General features: G+C 34.5%; 2 protein-coding genes across 5 annotated transcripts; both read right to left on the reverse strand.

Moving 5' to 3' along the window:
• Nucleotides 1-380: 380 nt before the first annotated feature.
• LOC127157415 (SLAM family member 5-like) lies at nt 381-9,969 on the reverse strand. Of its 3 annotated transcripts, none has more exons than XM_051100659.1 (10): nt 9,850-9,969; nt 5,378-5,662; nt 4,679-4,924; nt 4,488-4,595; nt 4,321-4,356; nt 2,924-2,971; nt 1,638-2,755; nt 1,095-1,471; nt 546-755; nt 381-434 (listed from the first exon to the last, which is right to left on the reverse strand). In XM_051100659.1, exons 1-7 carry the CDS (start codon nt 9,935-9,937, stop codon nt 2,460-2,462), a joined length of 1,107 nt encoding a protein of 368 aa, XP_050956616.1. In that variant the 5' UTR covers nt 9,938-9,969; the 3' UTR covers nt 381-434; nt 546-755; nt 1,095-1,471; nt 1,638-2,459. The 3 variants fall into 3 exon arrangements, with proteins under 3 accessions (XP_050956616.1, XP_050956615.1, XP_050956617.1); XM_051100658.1 differs by having other exon boundaries at nt 4,321-4,359; XM_051100660.1 differs by lacking the exon at nt 4,321-4,356.
• Nucleotides 9,970-13,608: 3,639 nt separating this feature from the next.
• LOC127157417 (uncharacterized protein DDB_G0290685-like) lies at nt 13,609-18,095 on the reverse strand. 2 transcript variants are annotated; one of them, XM_051100661.1, is made up of 6 exons: nt 17,956-18,095; nt 17,194-17,668; nt 16,069-16,329; nt 15,418-15,780; nt 14,677-14,727; nt 13,609-14,564 (listed from the first exon to the last, which is right to left on the reverse strand). In XM_051100661.1, exons 2-6 carry the CDS (start codon nt 17,363-17,365, stop codon nt 14,425-14,427), a joined length of 987 nt encoding a protein of 328 aa, XP_050956618.1. In that variant the 5' UTR covers nt 17,366-17,668; nt 17,956-18,095; the 3' UTR covers nt 13,609-14,424. The 2 variants fall into 2 exon arrangements, with proteins under 2 accessions (XP_050956618.1, XP_050956619.1); XM_051100662.1 differs by lacking the exon at nt 14,677-14,727.
• Nucleotides 18,096-18,116: the final 21 nt, after the last annotated feature.

An 18,116-nucleotide genomic window follows, 5' to 3' on the forward strand; every position in this document is an offset into this window, starting at 1 on the left:
GCCTAGTCTTTGTCCTGGGTGGGGGAACCTACCCAACAAAGTCTCTACTAATGATTGTCCTCATGTGATGGTCATGATGTGCTGTGTCTTTGACCTTTAATCTTGGGTTTCTTACCCAAAATTGACAAACTCCTTCCTAAATTGGAATTATCAGTAAGTGGTCTTTTGTGTCTTTTGTGTCAATGTTTTTTGTGTCTTGTGTTTTAGATTTTCAAAATGTCTGACTAGCTCTGCTACATTGATGTTCCTTCCTCCAGGTCAGCTGGTGAATCTATAACAAAAATGAACAAAATAAGAAACCTTATCTACTACTTCAAAATACTTTCTTTAAATTACTAAATCAATATCAAACTTCTGAATCTGAAGAAAAGGCAGAAATTAAACCATAGGATCACTGGAAGCTTCACTATACGAAGGTGGATTAAAAGGTTCAGCTAAAAAAAGGGTATCAAACATATCAGATCAGAAATATATTTCTGCAGTGATTTGTCTAAATGGCTTTGTTTATAAACATAATGTTTATATAAACATAATCTGTATTTTACCTTTGTGTAGATCTATCACCTGGGGTTTTTCCTCTTCTCGCCTTTGGTCATCTTCATTAATAGATGTACACAGGCTCTTGTTCTGCTCCTCTGGTGACTGTTCACCATTTTCATTTTGGCTGTTATTCTCATTTGTGTGCAGTTGTTCTTCTACATTTCCTGTGTCCATTGTACTTCTTTCTGTCACAGAAGACTGTGGACTCACAGTCTCTGTGTTTGCAAAAAAAATAAAAAATAAAATAAAAATAATTATAATAATAATAAAACACTATAATAATAATAATAATAATAGTAATAATGTAATAGTTGTAATAATAACATTATTACATACATAATAAATAAGTAATAATAATAGTTGGTTATTGTTTGTGAAACTGAGTTCTGCTTTAAAACCTTATGGTCTACCTGATATGATAGTTTGGTGTGATGAACAGACTGAAATTTAAATGTTTTTTCAGTGAAAATGCTGCAGAAAACCACTGCAAAGTTAATTTAAATACAAAGACAAGGTTTTGTTTCTCTAGACCGGTTAATCTGTCAAATTTTTACCTGTGTTCGGGCTGTCTGTCTCTTTGTTTTCCTCTTCCATCTGTTTTTTCTCTTCAGGTGTCTGGTCTTTATCATTTTTATCTGCATCTTCAGTTTTCTGGCTCTGTGTTTCATCAGGTTTGCTGTTAGCATTTTTTCTGCTTCATCTGCATTTTCATTTTCCTCATTTTTGTCTAATTCTCCTTCATTTGTATTTCCTGTGTCCTCTTTGATTGTTTCTTTTATAGCAGACTGCAGACTTTCCTTCAAAAGTTTTTGTCCTTCATGAGCATCACCCACATTCTCTGATTCACTGTCGTGATCCAATTTTTTATCAGCAAAAGATTCTTTTGGAGCGGTCAGTCTGATGTGACAAGGGAGTGTGGCATCAGATGAACCTAAAACAAACCATTCAAAGACCTTAACAACAGATTCAAGTGTCAACCTTGAAAGTCATTCACTCTCAAGAGCTGAAAGTTTATAATGATATGAGCAACAGATGTGATGTCAGCATAGTTACACTGTTATTACTAACAATGATAATAATAGCAAATAATTTGTTACCTGGCATAGCCTCTGTTGGGACTTTTTTCAACAGGATTATCACCTACATTAATATAAAACATTTTCAATTATATAAAAATATTTAGTTATTCAAATGCTCATGCTCTATTAACTCTTTTATTAGCATGCTATATTTGAGTGTTTAGACCACTCTGTGTACAGCTGTGCTTATAAATGAAAAGGACTGTCAGGTTTTGGTCACTCGTTGAAAGTCCTGCTTATTTAAAAGACTCATCCAATCCTCAAATAATAAGACAGGCTACCAAACAAATTCTACAGTATGAAAATATTGTTTGATGAATTCCAGCTTTCAAGTGGAACCAAAAATAATGTGATTAGAGCCTTAGATCATTGCCCCTTTGAAATCAATGGTTTAGCTATCTCCCAAAAACTTCAAGTGAAGCAGATGACGACCAGCACTATAATGTGGTATAACTTACATTCACAAAAATATTGAAATGCAGAAAATATTTAATATATTGAGGGATTATATATACAATGAAAAATACATTTCTGATCATTTTTTTAAAGAAGGAAGCCAGACTTTCTGCACAGTCAACAAGCAATTGCTAACTACAGCTACTAAATGAAAAAAAAGGTTACTAAAACAACTGCTATTTCAGTTTTTATAAGATTATTTGAAATGATTTTAATTAAGATAAAGTATATAACGAAAAAATATATAACTTTAGTTTTGTAGAAATACAAAATCAAGCAAAGAAGAAATTGTAATTTTCAAAAATTTCCAAAGTGAGTAGAAACTCTTATCTTACCATTTTCCAGACAAGCATATAATTTGTATTTTACCTGTGTTTGGGATGTTCATCTCTTCATTTTCCTCTTTCTTCTCTTTTTTTTATCTTCAGGTGTCTGGTCATCCTCATTTTTATCTGCATTTTCATTTTTATTCTGCTCTCTTTGTGTCTCAGTCTGCTCCTCAGATAACTCCCCCTTATTTTCCCTCTCATTTTTCAATATCTGACTTTTCTCTTTCTCCATTTCTTCTTGGGTTTGTGAGGTTTTATGGCTCTCTATTTGTCTGTCTGTTTTATCAGGTTCACTGTTAGCCTTTTCTTCAGCTTCATCTGTGTGACAAGGGAGTGTGGCATCAGATGACCCTAAAACAAACCATTTAGAGACCTTAACAACAGATTCAAGTGTCAACCTTAAAAGTCATTCACTCTCAATAAGAGTTTATAGTGATTTGAGCAACAAATGTGATGTCAACATGTCTAGTTACAACGTTATTACTATTAATGTAATAATAATAATACATCATTTGTTACCTGGCATAGTCTCTGTTGGGACATTTATCAAAAGGTTGTCGCATTCACCTACATTCAAAGAAAACATTTATTATTATTATTATTATTATACTAAAATAGTTTTATACAAATGCGCATGGTCTATTAACTAGCTCACTGAATCTTCAGATAATAAGACCCAAATTATACAGTATGCAAATATTGTTTGATGAATTCCAGCTTTCAGATGGAAAAAAAATAATGTGCTTAGAGCCTTAGATCATTGCCACTTTGAAATCAATGACTTGACTTAATGACTTGATCTCCTATAAACTTAAAGGGGTCATCGGATGCTCATTTCCCACAAGCTGATATGATTCTTTAGGGTCTTAATGAAAAGTCTCTAATATACTTTGAATAAAAATTCTTAATGGTTTTGTAAAACAACACCCTTTTTATCTTGTCAAAATAAGCTCTCAAAAATCATCTCATTCTAAGGGGTTGTTCCTTTAAATTAATGAGCTAATCACCCCGCCCCCCTCTTCTCTCTGTGGAATGACGAGCTTGTTTACTTTAGCCGCATTTAGCCGCATATAGCTGCTAAACTTCCTAACTACCACGTTATAAGGAAAAGCGATAGCAAAGATTCATAAAAAACGCTTATACTCACTTCTGCTGTAAGTGAAGCTGGATCATGAATGATTCGCGTGAACATAGACGGATATATGTAGATCGGGAGGCGCATTCTATTCACAAACAAACAAAATCCACTGCATCTTCAGCAGCTCAGATGTCGGGAGTAAATGACGACCACTATGTTCATTATTACATCCAGCAACACAACACCTTAATCTGAGATATTCTTGTCTAACTTACATCCCTGTTCTAGCATCAAAACATGGAAAGTTACTGGACTGTGACAGCTGGTCTGAGGTAAGAGCTCATGTCAATCAACTATAGTGGGAGCGGCCTCTGTGGGTGTGATGCCACAACGACAGGAATCTGAGAATGGCTCGATTTGAAAAAGGGGATATTATTTTTACAGATGAATTAAAAACCACTGCATGGATTTTTATCATTATAGGGTAGATTTGTACATACACTGCCAACACACATTAATGTTCAAACAACATGAAAAAGTGAACTTAGCATCCGATGACCCCTTTAAAGTGTAGCAGACCACGACCAGCACTATAATGTGGTATAACTTACATTTACAAAGATATTAAAATGCAGAGTAAATTTAATATATAGAGGGATTATATACACAATGACAAAACACATTTCTGATCAAAAAACAGGCCACACTTTCTGCACAGTCAACAAGCAATTGCTAGAGGTACTAAAGAAAAAATCGTACTAAAAGAACTGCTATTTCTGTTTTCATAAGACTATTTGAAATAAATTTTTTTAAAAAAGAACACAACCTCTTATCTCACCATTTTCAGGGTAATTTTTTTCACGTTCAGACTCCCCTGCTTCTCGAGCATTTACATGACAAAAAGAAAATTATTTTAATCTGTGTAATATAGATTTTGTGAGAAATTGATGTTAATTAAATATGTATTTTGAAGATGATTTGTTGAACACTTTTCATGGCACCTACATTTTTGTCTTTTACGTCTGTAGAAGTATAATGCCAGCACAGCAAGCAGAGTAATGAGAAGCACTGCTACTATTAAGACTGGAACAAGCACAGCAGGGTTTACTCCACCTGCAAACAAAACCATTCAAGAAATAGAACAAGCCTCTACATTAAAGTCTCAATGTGATGTGTTCATTGATTTCCTAGCAAACCTGTGTGGCAGTCTTGCAGAGTAAAGTCTCTGGTCCTGCTTGCAGCTTTATTCTTCACAGTGCAGGTATAGACTGAGTCTTGCTTTTCCTCCTGTTCATCAACAAGAAGTGTTGGTCCCGGCTGTTTTATATCAGGTCCACTCCATTCATAGCTTGGCTGAGTCTGGGATTCCACTGAACAGGACAGTTTTTTCAAATGTGAGGTCTCATCCACTTCACAGGTCACCAGAGGCTCTGGCAGAGCATCTACGACATGCACATTTAGTCATTTTGAGATTATCAATCAACAATTACAATTAAAAAAAAGCTTTTCAGTGGCTAATGTACTTTCTTTGTTTTAAATATGTTTAGATCATTTATGAGTAAATATTGTGTAAAATAAACAGTTACATTAAAATAAATACATTTGTTTTGTATAATTCTCATTTGATACCATTTTCATACTAGTAACTGAAAAACCCATTGACAATAAGATACATTAACTAAAATAAAAAACAAACTTTATGAATTGCACCATACAGCAGGTCTAAGAGTGCTATGCATTAAATTTGCTTTTCTTGTTTTCTCCAATTTGTACTGAAAATTATTACTACACAGAATTTTAGGAAATCAAACAATTCCCTATTTACAATTATCCATTGTATGAGACTACTAGGCACTAATCTGCACATAATCATCTGCGATATATAGATATCTTACCCAAAACTGTCAATGTATGATTGGTGGTTTGAATCTTCCTATTGATCCCGATTTCAGAGACATAGTTGCCACTGTCTTGGCTGTTTAGTTTTCTTATTGTGAGCTGTCCTGTTTCAAAATCAACATCTACACGGTCTTTATATGAGCCATATTTCACCAACTCCCTCCCATCATACTCCAGAACTTTGTTGCCATTATGTGTCCACAGAATTTCTTCAGGCTTTCCACGGATGATTGGTGTAAGTGTGATCTTGTTTCCACTTTCGCCATAGTCATCACATAAAACTAAATATAAAGGAGATGAAAAAAAATCCCATTAGTGAAATAACTTCTTACACCCTAAGGGGGAATCTCAAACACATATCTGGTTTAATGTATGTAGTTTTGTTGTTGTTGTTGTTTTTCTATCTTTCTTTAATTAAGTCAATATTCTTAATGGCAATAGATTTGATCTTTGTTTTGTAAAATATAATTCATTATTTCATTCTTTTGATTTTGGGGTGAAGGACCTCGACCCACCCTGTGATTTTTGTTGGCTCATAGCAAATATAATATTGTCAACAACAACAAATCAAAGTCTCTAATTTAAAGAGAAAATGCAGCCAAGTTTACACACATTCAACTTTTATTCTTGATATTCTGGCTTCAATTATGCCTAAAATGTTACACTCTAAAATAACCAATTCCACAATTCTTTTAACTACAATTTAGGCCTATTAAGGCAACATTTCTGTGAATGCCTGTTTTCGTTTCAACATCACCAGACAAGTGAGCCGCCATCTGTCAACCTGGATTTGTAATTCATGGACATTAATTTAATGTACTTCAAGGCAAGCATATGGCCATGAACACAATGCGCAAACTTTCACTTTTATACTTGCCCAGCAAACGCTTAATGTGGCAAAACGGACCAAGATGATAAAGACCAAATTCAGTATAAACCTTACTGTTGTCAAACGATACACCAGCAGATATGAACGCGCCATAGGAAAGGCATTATGTGATATTAAAAGGACCAACTCTGTATAGGCAAGCAGACGAGCCCAGAACGCAATGCGTTAAATAGACGTTTTCCTCCCGTAGAAAACCAATATAAACAAAAGACAATGATATAACACAGCTGTAGAGATTATTCTTTATGGGAAAACACGAATGTACGCGGCATTGCGTTTATCCTAGGCTCACCTGCTTGTGTGTAGTTGTTTTAATAATGAATAGGAGCATATTGAGTTTAGTCTTTATCATCTTAATCCGTTATGTCACGTTTTGCGAAAGAAAAACACTATATAGTCTACATACATTATATTAATAAACCATATCGAATTTGATCTTTTAATTGCATCTTAATACATTGAGCCATGTTAAGTGTTAATGGTTTTCTAACGCTTAATGAGAGACTTCGTATTCTCTCATTCATATTCTGCTTCATGTTCATATTCGTTCAAATTCTGCTGTTCTGTGGCCACGGATTTGCGGGTCTTGTTTTTATCTCCTACGGATGACTTGCAGGACCCTGTATGTTATGCTAAATTAGTTTTAATCGTTTAACCAACACAGCTTCTTTGTCTCCACTGGCAACACACACAATTTGTGTGGATTGCAAGTGACGTCGCAGGTAGCTGAGAGTACAGGTGGCGATTGCGAGTGACACTGTAATTTAGTTTCTTTTTTCTTGTCTTCACCACCTGGCTACTGTTGTAAAATGTTGAGAGATTCGATTAAAAAAATAATACAGATATAAAATAAAGTAAATAATAAAATAGACTGCAAATTACGTCACTTGCGGAAGTGCAGGTGTCTGAGAGTGCAGGTGCATGTCTGCAGCCAGACCCTATTGAATTTAACACTTTCAAATTTGCTGTGCGGTCATCGTAGCCGTTCCACTGGAAGCTGTTGCTTAATGACTTTGAAGGCTGCGAAGGCAACTCTGGAAACAGTTTCGGACAGGCTTCAGAGGCAGCGGCAGCAGTTTACTGTGGGGAATTTGTCTTGTCGCGCGGCGCAGCATCCAGTGTAGAACGCATCATTGATTAAAATGGGTTCTACTGGATTTTGTCGCGTCGCACCGCGCCGCTGCATCCGGTGTAGACACGGTGTTAGACAGCTATGTATAAATGGTTTAGTAATACATAACAACGAGATGAAAGATGTCATTGTTCGCCAAAGGTCTGTGCGTCAGAGAAAACGAATGAGAATGGCAGCTATTTTTTGCTTAAAAAATAAAAGCACTGATGCAAGTGCTTTTTTGCAACTGATTGCAGAACAGGTCATTGCTATTAGAGGCTGTTTCAATATTAATAGTAGTATATTGTACATTTTATTCTTATTTACTACTCATTTGAACTCTTTAAAAAAAAAAATTGAAATACTGTTGTGAGTGGGGCGAGGCCGAGAGCCGTGGGAACGGAATGAGGCTGGGACGGGATGAGAGAGGACCAGGCCTGGACATTAATTTGTGTTTTGTGTTCAGCAGTCATCCATGCACGGCCTGCCGCTTTACTTTTGTGTTTGTTTATTTTATTATTAAATTCTTCAAATGTAACACAGTTCATCGAACGGGAAGAAGGAGGCGGGAACTGGCGAACATTAGACACTTTAATTATAAAATAAACAGACACCAAAGTAAAGCGGCAGCCCCTCACGAACAACTGCCGCACATGAAACACAAAATAAATTTCAGGCCTGGTCCTCTCTCGTCTTCCACCGTCGTCGCTCCTCCTTTTATCCTTCTGGAGCTCTTCCGTGGGACTCGAGACCGGTGAGTGGTGCAGGTGTCGCTTATTATCATTATACTCCACTGGCCTTGTTCCGTTCCCACAGCTCTCGGCCCTGCCCCACTCGATACAACTATTATTACAAACAATATTGCTTATTTTTTGTAACTATTCATAAAGTATATCATGGTCAAGATCCCATCTATTATAAATAACAAGTTTAATTTCAACAGAATATCTTATACATATATATATATATATATATATATATATATATATATATATATATATATATATATATATAATGGAATGCCATTTAGGAAATAATTATATTTATAATATGAAGTTTGAGTGTATGGAATGAAAGTCTGAATATATATAATGACACTCCGAATATATAGAATGAAAGTCTGAATATTTGGAATGTAAGTCTGAATATATAGAATGAAAGTCTGAATGTATATAGAATGTAAGTCTGAATATATAGAATGAAATTCTGAATATATGGAATGAAAGTCTGAATATTTGGAGTGTAAGTCTGAATATATAGAATGAAAGTCTGAATGTATATAGAATGTAAGTCTGAATATATAGAATGAAATTCTGAATATATGGAATGAAAGTCTGAATATATATAGAATCAGAGTCTGAATATATAGAATGAAATTCTGAATATATGGAATAAAAGTCTGAATGTATGTGAAAGTGTGAATATATGCCAAAAAAAGGGCAAATTAAACAATTCTCACTAAGTATAGCTTGCTTTATCCTCATTACCAGAGCAATAGGCTTTTGAGTTGTGATTCTGAATAGGCTTTTGAGTTGTGATAGCTCCTAATCTGATGCTATTCTCTCTGTTGTACTCTCCTGTGCTCCTTGGATCCCACGTGGCTCTCAATACCGGACTTTCACCTGCTTATTTTCACAAGGACTGTCAGCTAAGCTATTTATTTGCCATTCATCTCAACTCTGTGTGTTCAACGATCTGTTCAATAAAACACTGGTTTGGATTGTCACTCACCTCTCATCTCCTCTGTCTGTGTGTGTGACAAAAACATGAGTTAGTCAAATCCCAAGATAGGTTATCTTACTAAAGCTGACAACGGAGTAGAAATTGTGGAATGGCAAGTGGACCGAACACTTAAAGCAGATAAAAACACAGCGTCATCATTCCCACGGACTTTAGGTTAGTTCGATTATTAACTTGTTGGATGTATATTGTTTTATGTGTTTGAACATAGTATGTTTGCTTATGGATTTAGAGTTTAACCCCTTAGAAATATCTCAATCATTTTGCATGTCATGAATGTAGTTTAAAAACAAATGTAACTGTTCATGAACATTAAGCAGTAAAGTTTTGAAGAATGTTCATAACCAGAAAGTGTCTGGTCCTCGTTGACTCTATATTTATTTATATATTTATTTATTTTATTATTACATTACAAGCTTGTGTGAACTATTAATTTAAAGCAGCCTAATATAGCTGCTGTTGCTGCCATTTGTGTCAATCATTAGAGAGAAAATGCTCACTGCCCTTGACTGAATCACTGAATCATGATTTTTGTTCTGTTGTAAGTTGTGACTGTTTAGTTGTCTTCAGTAAGCTTGTTTTTACCTTTACTTACTAGCCCTGGAGCCCAGTAAGGTCTTAATGCAGCCCTGATTGCACCTGGCGGGTTTAGGCTAAAATAGGCTGTCTTTCCTTGTATTATGAGTTACTTCACCTCCGCTCCATGTTTAAAAAGATTTTGGACTTACCTTGAGAAGAACAGAAACATGGAATGTAAACCAAAAACTTAAACAACTGCCATCTTCCCTTGAGAGTTTGTTTCTTTTTTAATTCCATGTGTGCAGTGCTAGGTAATGGCGATTTGGGAAAAAAAGAAAGTACAAAAAGGCGAGTGAGTGACCTTTGAAACTTTTTTCTGTTTTTTTTTATTGGTATGTACACATTCAATTGCATCATGTCCTCAGTGCAAAGCGATAAACTTCCACAAGCACACTTTTAAATTGTTATAGACAAGGCTAAACAGCATCTAAACATGCATATAAATCATGTGAAACTAGTTTATTATTATTATTATTATTATTATTTATTTTTATTTTGTATTTATTTATTTATTTACAATTTCCATCATTAACAGTGTTCACTGAGACCATTGTTACAGTTCCATTGAGACCATTTTCAGGAAGTGATATACTGCTGGAATTCAACTGTATAAACTGAGTTAAGCATAAACTCACTCACTTTTTATTTTTTTTATTTTTTATTATTGTTATCCTGCTCGTCACACTCTTAAAGTTCCACCCTGTTAGGCTATGTTAAACATAATAAAAAATGTATCTAACATAGTTCTAAAAGTTATGGTTGTATATAGAAGGTTAGCAAGCTAAATGTTTATCACTCAAAGAACTACGGCTAACAAAATTTTTCATGTGCAGCATCAAATGGTATCAAATCAAAGAACAGAGGTAACAGAGATAATTGTAGCTATAATATGGATAAGTCTATATTTAATTCATATTTTATGCAGTTAAGACTGTAAAGTGTTTGATAACTATTTCTGTAGGGTGAAGTTATTAAAAGTTGGACATCAGCTAAAATGGAATTAATAAGCTTTTGGTGTAGTGCTCCTTTAAAAAAATACTTACAGGTGGTCTCAAAATGTTGTAATAACAGTACTTAATTTGAATAGCAACATTTGATTAGTTAAATGTGAATCATATGGGTGTGGTTACCACTCAAATGCTGGAAGATCTAAGAAAGTACATGGTAAGTGCCTATACATAGTTTAGGTGTATTAAAATTAAGGTTTAATTTCTAATACAAACAGCAATTCAAACTACAATATATAGTGCTGCCCACTAATATTGGTACCCTTGGTATATATGAGCAAAGGTGGCTGTGAAAATAAATCTGCATCGTTTGTCTTTTTGATCATTTAAAAAAAAAAAAATAATAATAAAATAAAAATCTCAAAATTCTAAACTTTCAGTGAAGTAAAACAAATGAAAATGGGGGAAACTCACATTATGACATAAATGTTTTTTTTTCCTCCAATGCATGTTGGCCACAGTTATTGGCACCCCTAAAAATAATCATGAGTAAAATATCTCTGAAGTATATTTCTTCATATTTACATTTTGTAATACACCAGGGTGACTTAAATTTTCCAGCTATGACTTCTTGTTCCACAGCATTATAAATATAAGGAACACAAAGGCCAAAATCCCTTAATCATTAATCATCACAAGGAGTAAAACCAAAGAATGAATGATGTACAAGATTGCTGAGCTTCACAAAATAGAAAGTGGCTGTAACAAAATAGCTAAAATCAGGGCAATAATTAAGAAGTTACAATCCACCAAAGATGTTACAGATCTGTCTGGAAGTGGACGTGTGTCTATATTGTCCTAATGCATGGCAAGAATGAGAGTTTGAGTGGCCAAAAACTCTCCAAGTATCACAGCTAGAGATTTGGTTCAGAAAGCTTTAAAAATATATATTTATTTATTTAGTTGTCAGACACGACTGGAACTTCGAATGGCACTGGCTTTTATGGTCAGATGAAACATAAAAAGAGATTTGTGGCAGCAAACCCACCATATGGGTTTGGTGCAACCAGGGATAAAAAGTACCCCATGCCCACAGTTAAATATACTGCTGGATCTTTAATGTATTTGGGCCTATTTTTCTGCCGGAGGTCCTGGACGTCTTGTTCAGGTACATGGCATCATGGATTCTATCAAATAGAACAGATAAAACATCTTAACCTCACTGCCTCTGTAAGAAATCTTATAATGGACCATGTTTGGATCTTCCATCAAGACAATGATCCAAAACATCAAAATAAACACAAAAATGTGTCACTGAGCACAGAAATTAAGCTTCTGCCATGCCTGTCTTAAACCCTGTAGAAAATGAGTGGGGTAAACTAAGGAGAAGAAGCACCAACATGGAGCTGGGAATCTGAAAGATCTAAAGAGATTCTGTATGAGGGAATGGTCTCTGATCTGTTCTCCAAACTCAGGCATTATAGGAGAAAACTCAGAGCTGTTGTCTTTGTTGCAATACTTGGGTGTCAATAACTGTGGCTATGTGAACTAGAGAAAAAACATTATTTCATAATGAGATTTCTCTCCCACTTTCCATTGTTTTACCTCAATGAAAGGTTAGAATTTCATAATTGTTTTGAATGGAAGATCAAAAGGATAAACAATGCAATTTATTTTCACAGCCACCTTCACTCATATTTACCAAGAGTGCCAAGAGTTTAAACAATATGTATTCCTAATAGTTAAACATGTCATGGTAGAATGCTAAACTTTTTTCTAAAAAAAATTATGAAGCCAAAATATTACTGTATACCAGGAATGATCCTAATAAGTGACAGAAGCAGTAAACAATTAGGCTACTATTCATGCTGGTGTGTGTTGGTATTTCTACCATGATAATATTAACATTGAATGCAACCAGGAAATATCACACAAATTATATGGATTACTAGCAAATACCAAATTTATATTAAATCAAATACCGACAGTGGTAGCTGCAGCCTGGAGCAATGGGCGTGCTGAAAGGAGGCGATCCAATCATACAGAAACTACCCCTAACCCAGTCATAACCCTACCTCCACACCTTGGCAGACAGCTTTGTTGACCAGTTAAGAAGACCTTTCTCAATGCCTCTACCTTTCACCATGACCATTGCTCCAGCCTGCAGTTATCACTACTTAGAATATGTCAGAATGAGAACCTGCTGTTTGTTGAAAGTGATTTGAAAAGAATATCATTATTTAAAAAGAAAAGTATTATTAAAAAAAAAAAAAAAAAAAAAAAAAAAACACAATACTCACTTAACTGTTTCTTTTTTTTTTTATTATTATTTCTTTTTTTTTTTCATGGACTTTCTCTTGGAGCGCCATACTGGTCATTCACTTGTGCTCTGTTTACTCTGCATACCGCATATCAGCTTTGCTATAGCCTACACTCCCCCTTCACCTGTCCATTTGATGTGTTAATGACATATATGTACAGGATATTGCACCCTATGTGTAGTGCATAATGGATTTGCACTGTGCCTTTCTTTCCATATTTTTAATTTAATTTTTAATAAGTATTGGGAGCCAAATTGTGTTTGCTAAATTCATTTGATACAAATAACCTGCCCAAAAATCTCAGCAATCAGAGCAATTTCATCACACCTCATCACACCTGGCAAAAAAAAAAAAAAAAGACTATAGTACAATATTTTTACACTAGATGTCTTTGTTTTTCCACCATCCACTCCTACTCCTAGTCCAGAAGTGACTGTTTAAGTTAATATATGTCCGCTAAATTCTTACACTGTCCAACAGTCCATACCAATCCACTGTCCAATTGAGTTTGTCTAAAGTAGACTTTTACACAGGATGTTTCTGTATTCCATCTGCCCTAGTTCCAATAGTTTTTCTGTGCAGACTGAGTTTTCATTACATTACATGGAAAGTGTTAGACATCTAAAGGCAAAATGAAATGTTAATGTTTTTTTTTTTTTTTTCATATTTAAGTAAAAAAAAAAAAGTAAATGAATATATTAATAATATTAACAATACAATTAATTATATTAAATAAGTTTCACTAAATTAATTGTACTACATTAGTAAATTGACAACACTAGTTCTTATGCTAGTATTTGACTATTACTTCTCCTCCACACATTGTTCAAGCACACACTCATAATTTTGGACTTGCAGGGTGTCATCATTTCCTTCAACATCTTCTGTTATTTTTGATGATCCATTAGTGTTTTCTGTCTGACAACTGACACTACTGATCTTCATGTGGCTCTAGTTGACAAATGTTGTTCTGTTCCTCTTTCAAAGCTGATAAAACTGAGCCCACTTCACCTCCCTCACTATTAACTGTATTATTGCATTCTGTACTGCACTGTTTGTTCAAATCCTGTTCTTTAATTATTGAACTATGATTTTCCTTCGGTGCATGTTTTAAGTAGCTATCAAGTCTCCCATTCTGTTTCTGGTCCTCTGACACATGTTTGTTATCTTTCGTCTCGTTATTTCCTGGAACATCACTATTCTCCCTCATGTCTTGCTCTGACTCACTTTTGTCTCTCTGTTCACCATTATCGTCTTGCTCTTGATCTGTAATATTTGAGGATGCTGTCACTGCTTCACAGCTGTTTTCACCTTCTTGTATACTCAACCCATCATTGTGGTCCTGCTGCTGAGAGACACTGTTGTCATGTATTGCATTGTCTGGATGGGTTTGTTTGCCCAGTTTATCTAAGTTAATGCTAATTTTTGGCTCAGACGACTCATGTTTGTTTTCTTCTTACATTTGTTCTTGACCACCTTTCGGATACTCATTTGTTAAAACATTTTCTTTGTTCTTCTGCTCCACTCCAAGAAATGTGTTTTCTTCTGTGTTTATATCAGTGTTTGTAGGTTTGTTCTCTGGATTAGCTGGTAAACCTGTAACAAAAATGAACAAGATAAGAAACCACATCTACTAGTTCAAAATCTTTTCTTTACATTACTAATTTAGTATCAAATGTCTGAATCTAACGAAAAGGCAGAAACTAACCCATAGGATCACTGGAAGCTTCACTATCCGAAGGTGGATTAAAAGATTCAGCTAAATAAAGGGTATCAAACAAATCAGTTCAGAAATATATTTCTGCAGTGATTTGTCTAAAAGGTTTTGTTTCTCTATATAAACCTAATAAAAGATAAAATCAACATTAACATATGATAGAAAAATGGTCTGTACCCCTTCATGCGTTTTATTCAGTCTCCTGAAGCCATATGATAGCTTAGTGTGATAGACTGAAATTTACGTGTTTTTTTTTTTTGTTTGTTTGTTTTTTTTTTCCACTTAAATTCTTTAAAATGATACAAATCTCAAACAAATGACACCTCTTGATGAATGCCATCATTAAACATCACTGACATCAAAACTGACATCTGGTGGCAATTTTGACTTGAGATTTCAGTGTATAATATTTAGGTTTGTTCATAACATAAAGCTATCATATGGCCTCAGAATACTTACAGAAAGAAAAAGTGTGCACAGCCACATTAATCACTTTTATGCTTTTTATAGTGGAGCCTGATAGATATGTTTCAAAAATAGCTGTGTGAAGATTCCTCAAATTATAATTTTGTTTTTTCGATTGACCTTCTCATTAATAATAATAATAATAATAATAATAATAATAAAAATACAAATTAGACAAAAAAAGCCTTAAAGCTCATTCAAAGTCAATTTAAATACAAAGCAAGCAAAGTTTTGTTTCTCTAGACAAGCATATAATCTGTATTTTACCTGTATTTGGGCTGTCTGTCCCTTCGTTTTCCTCTTCCATCTCTTTTTTTTTTTCAGGTGTCTGGTCTTTCTTATTTTTATCTGCATCTTCAGTTTTATGGCTCTGTGTTTCATCTGGTTCACTGTTAGCATTTCCTTCTGAATCATCTGCATTTTTGCTGTTTTTCTCATTTTGGGCTACTTCTCCTCCATTTGTATTTCCTGTGTCCTCTTTGATTGTTTCTGTTATAGCAGATTGTGGACTTGCCTTCAAAAGTTTTTGTCCTTCATAAGCATCACCTGCATTCTTTGATCCACTATCCTGATCACATTTTTGGTCAGCAGTAGATTCTTTTGAAGTGTTAAGTGCGCCATCAGATGAATCTAAAACAAACCACTCAGACCTTAACAACAGATTCAAGTGTCAACCTTGAAAGTCATTCACTCTCAATAAGAGCTGAGAGTTTAAAGTGATATCCAGTAACATGAGCAACAAATGTGTTGTCAGCATGTTTAGTTAATAATTTTATTACTAATAATCGTAACAATAGTATTTTTATTTTTAACCTGGCATAGCCTCCATTTGGCCATTTCTCAACAGGTTATCACATTCACCTACACCTAAACTCTTTTATCACCACTTTCCAGACAAACATATAAACTGTATTTTACCTGTGTTTGGGCTGTCTATCACTTTGTTTCCCTCTTCCATCTCTCTTTTATCTCCAGATGTCTGCTCTTCCTCATTTTTATTTGCATCTTCAGTGTCCTGCTCACTTAACGTCTCAGTTTGCTCCTTAGGTGACTTTTCTTCATTTTTCTGTATCTGACTTTTCTCTTTCTCCATTTCATCTTGGGTTTGTGAGGAGTTCTGGCTCTCTATTTTTCTGTCTGTTACATCAGATTTGCTGTTAGGGTTTTCTTCAGCTGCATCTGTGTGACAAGGAAGTGTGACATAAGGTGAACCTAAAACAAACCACTCAGAGACTTTAACAACAGATACAAGTGTCAATCTTGAAAATCATTCACTCTCAATAAGAGCTGAGAGTTTATAGTGATATCCAGCAACATGAGCAACAAATGTGATGTCAGCATGTCTAGTTACAACGTTATTACTGACAAAAATAATAATAGTAAATCCTTTGTTACCTGGCATAGCCTCACTTATTCAAACAGGTTATTGCATTCACTTACATTAACAGAACACATTTTTTTTATTATATACAAATCTTTTATTGTACAAATCCTCATGCTGTATTAACTGTATTATTACCATGCTCTATTTGATTGTTTAGACCACTCTGTGTAGATCTGTGCTTTAAATGATAAGTACTGTCAGGTTTTGGTAACTCGTTGCAAAGTCCTGCTTATTTAATAGGCTCATCCAATCCTCAAATAATAAGACAGGCTACCAAGCATATTCTACAGTATGAAAATATTGTTTGGTGAATTTTAGCTTCCAGATGGAACCAAAAAATGTGTTTAGAGTTTTCTGATCAAATTTTTAAGGAAACCAGACTTTCTTCACAGTCAACAAGCAATTGCTAACTACAGCTACTGAAAAAAAGCTTACTAAAAGAACTGCTATTTCTGTTTTTATGACTAGTTAAAATAATTTTAATAAAGATGTTAGAATTAAGCTAAAGTATATAACAAAAAAAATGTACAACTTCTTACATTTGTAGAAACAGTAAATCAAGTAAAAATAAATAAATAAATAAATTTTAAAACATTTCCAAAGTGAGTACAAACTCTTATCTTACCATTTTCCAGAAAAGCATATAATCTGTATTGTACCTGTGTTAAGGCTGTCTGTCTCTTTGTTTTCCTCTTTCTTCTCTTCAAGTGTCTGGTCTTTTTTATCTGCATCTTCAGTTTTCTGGTCTCCTAGTGTCTCAGTCTGCTCCTCAGGTGACTTCTTTTCATTTTCACTATCATTTTTTAGTGTCTGACTTTTCTCTTTCTCCATTTTTTTCTTGGGTTTGCTGGCTCTCTATGTCTCTGTCTGTTTCATCTGGTTCACTGTTAGCGTATTCTTCTGATTCATCTGCATTTTCACTGTTACTCTCATTTTTGTCTAGTTCTCCTTCATTTGCAATTCCTGTGTCCTTTCTGTTGTCTTCTGTTATAGCAGATTGTGAACTTGCCTTCAATAGTTTTTGTCCTGCATGAGTTTCACCTGCATTCTCTGATCCACTGTCCTGATCCAATTTTTCAAATACTTTTGGAGCGGTCAGTCTGGTGCAACAAGAGAGCGTGGCATCAGATGAACCTAAAACAAACCACTCAGACCTTAACAACAGATTCAAGTGTCAACCTTGAAAGTCATTCACTCTCAATAAGAGCTGAGAGTTTAAAGTGATATCCAGTAACATGAGCAACAAATGTGTTGTCAGCATGTTTAGTTAATAATTTTATTACTAATAATCGTAATAATAGTATTTTTATTTTTAACCTGGCATAGCCTCCATTTGGACATTTCTCGACAGGTTATCACATTCACCTACACCTAAACTGTTTATCACCACTTTCCAGATGAACATATAAACTGTATTTTACCTGTGTTTGGGCTGTCTATCTGTTCGTTTTCCTCTTCCGTCTCTCTTTGATCTCCAGATGTCTGCTCTTCCTCATTTTTATTTGCATCTTCAGTGTCCTGCTCACTTAACGTCTCAGTTTGCTCCTTGGGTGACTTCTCTTCATTTTTCTGTATCTGACTT

Source organism: Labeo rohita, unplaced genomic scaffold (genome assembly GCF_022985175.1).
Source record: "Labeo rohita strain BAU-BD-2019 unplaced genomic scaffold, IGBB_LRoh.1.0 scaffold_1067, whole genome shotgun sequence".
Taxonomy (NCBI): domain Eukaryota; kingdom Metazoa; phylum Chordata; class Actinopteri; order Cypriniformes; family Cyprinidae; genus Labeo; species Labeo rohita.

Excerpts from the sequence above, each read along its gene's own strand:
- LOC127157417 (XM_051100661.1), bottom strand. The coding sequence starts at position 17,365 with ATGGAGAAAGAGAAAAGTCAGACACTAAAAAATGATAGTGAAAATGAA. Across the intron at positions 16,330-17,193 it reads GACAGACAGCCTTAACACAG|ATGCAGCTGAAGAAAACCCT; the intron begins GTACAATACAGA and ends CTTGTCACACAG. Across the intron at positions 14,565-14,676 it reads AGCTTCCAGTGATCCTATGG|GTTTACCAGCTAATCCAGAG; the intron begins GTTAGTTTCTGC and ends TTTTTGTTACAG.
- LOC127157415 (XM_051100658.1), bottom strand. The coding sequence starts at position 9,937 with ATGGAATTAAAAAAGAAACAAACTCTCAAGGGAAGATGGCAGTTGTTT. Across the intron at positions 5,663-9,849 it reads ATGTTTCTGTTCTTCTCAAG|TTTTATGTGATGACTATGGC; the intron begins GTAAGTCCAAAA and ends CTTTATATTTAG. Across the intron at positions 4,925-5,377 it reads TCATACATTGACAGTTTTGG|ATGCTCTGCCAGAGCCTCTG; the intron begins GTAAGATATCTA and ends TGCATGTCGTAG.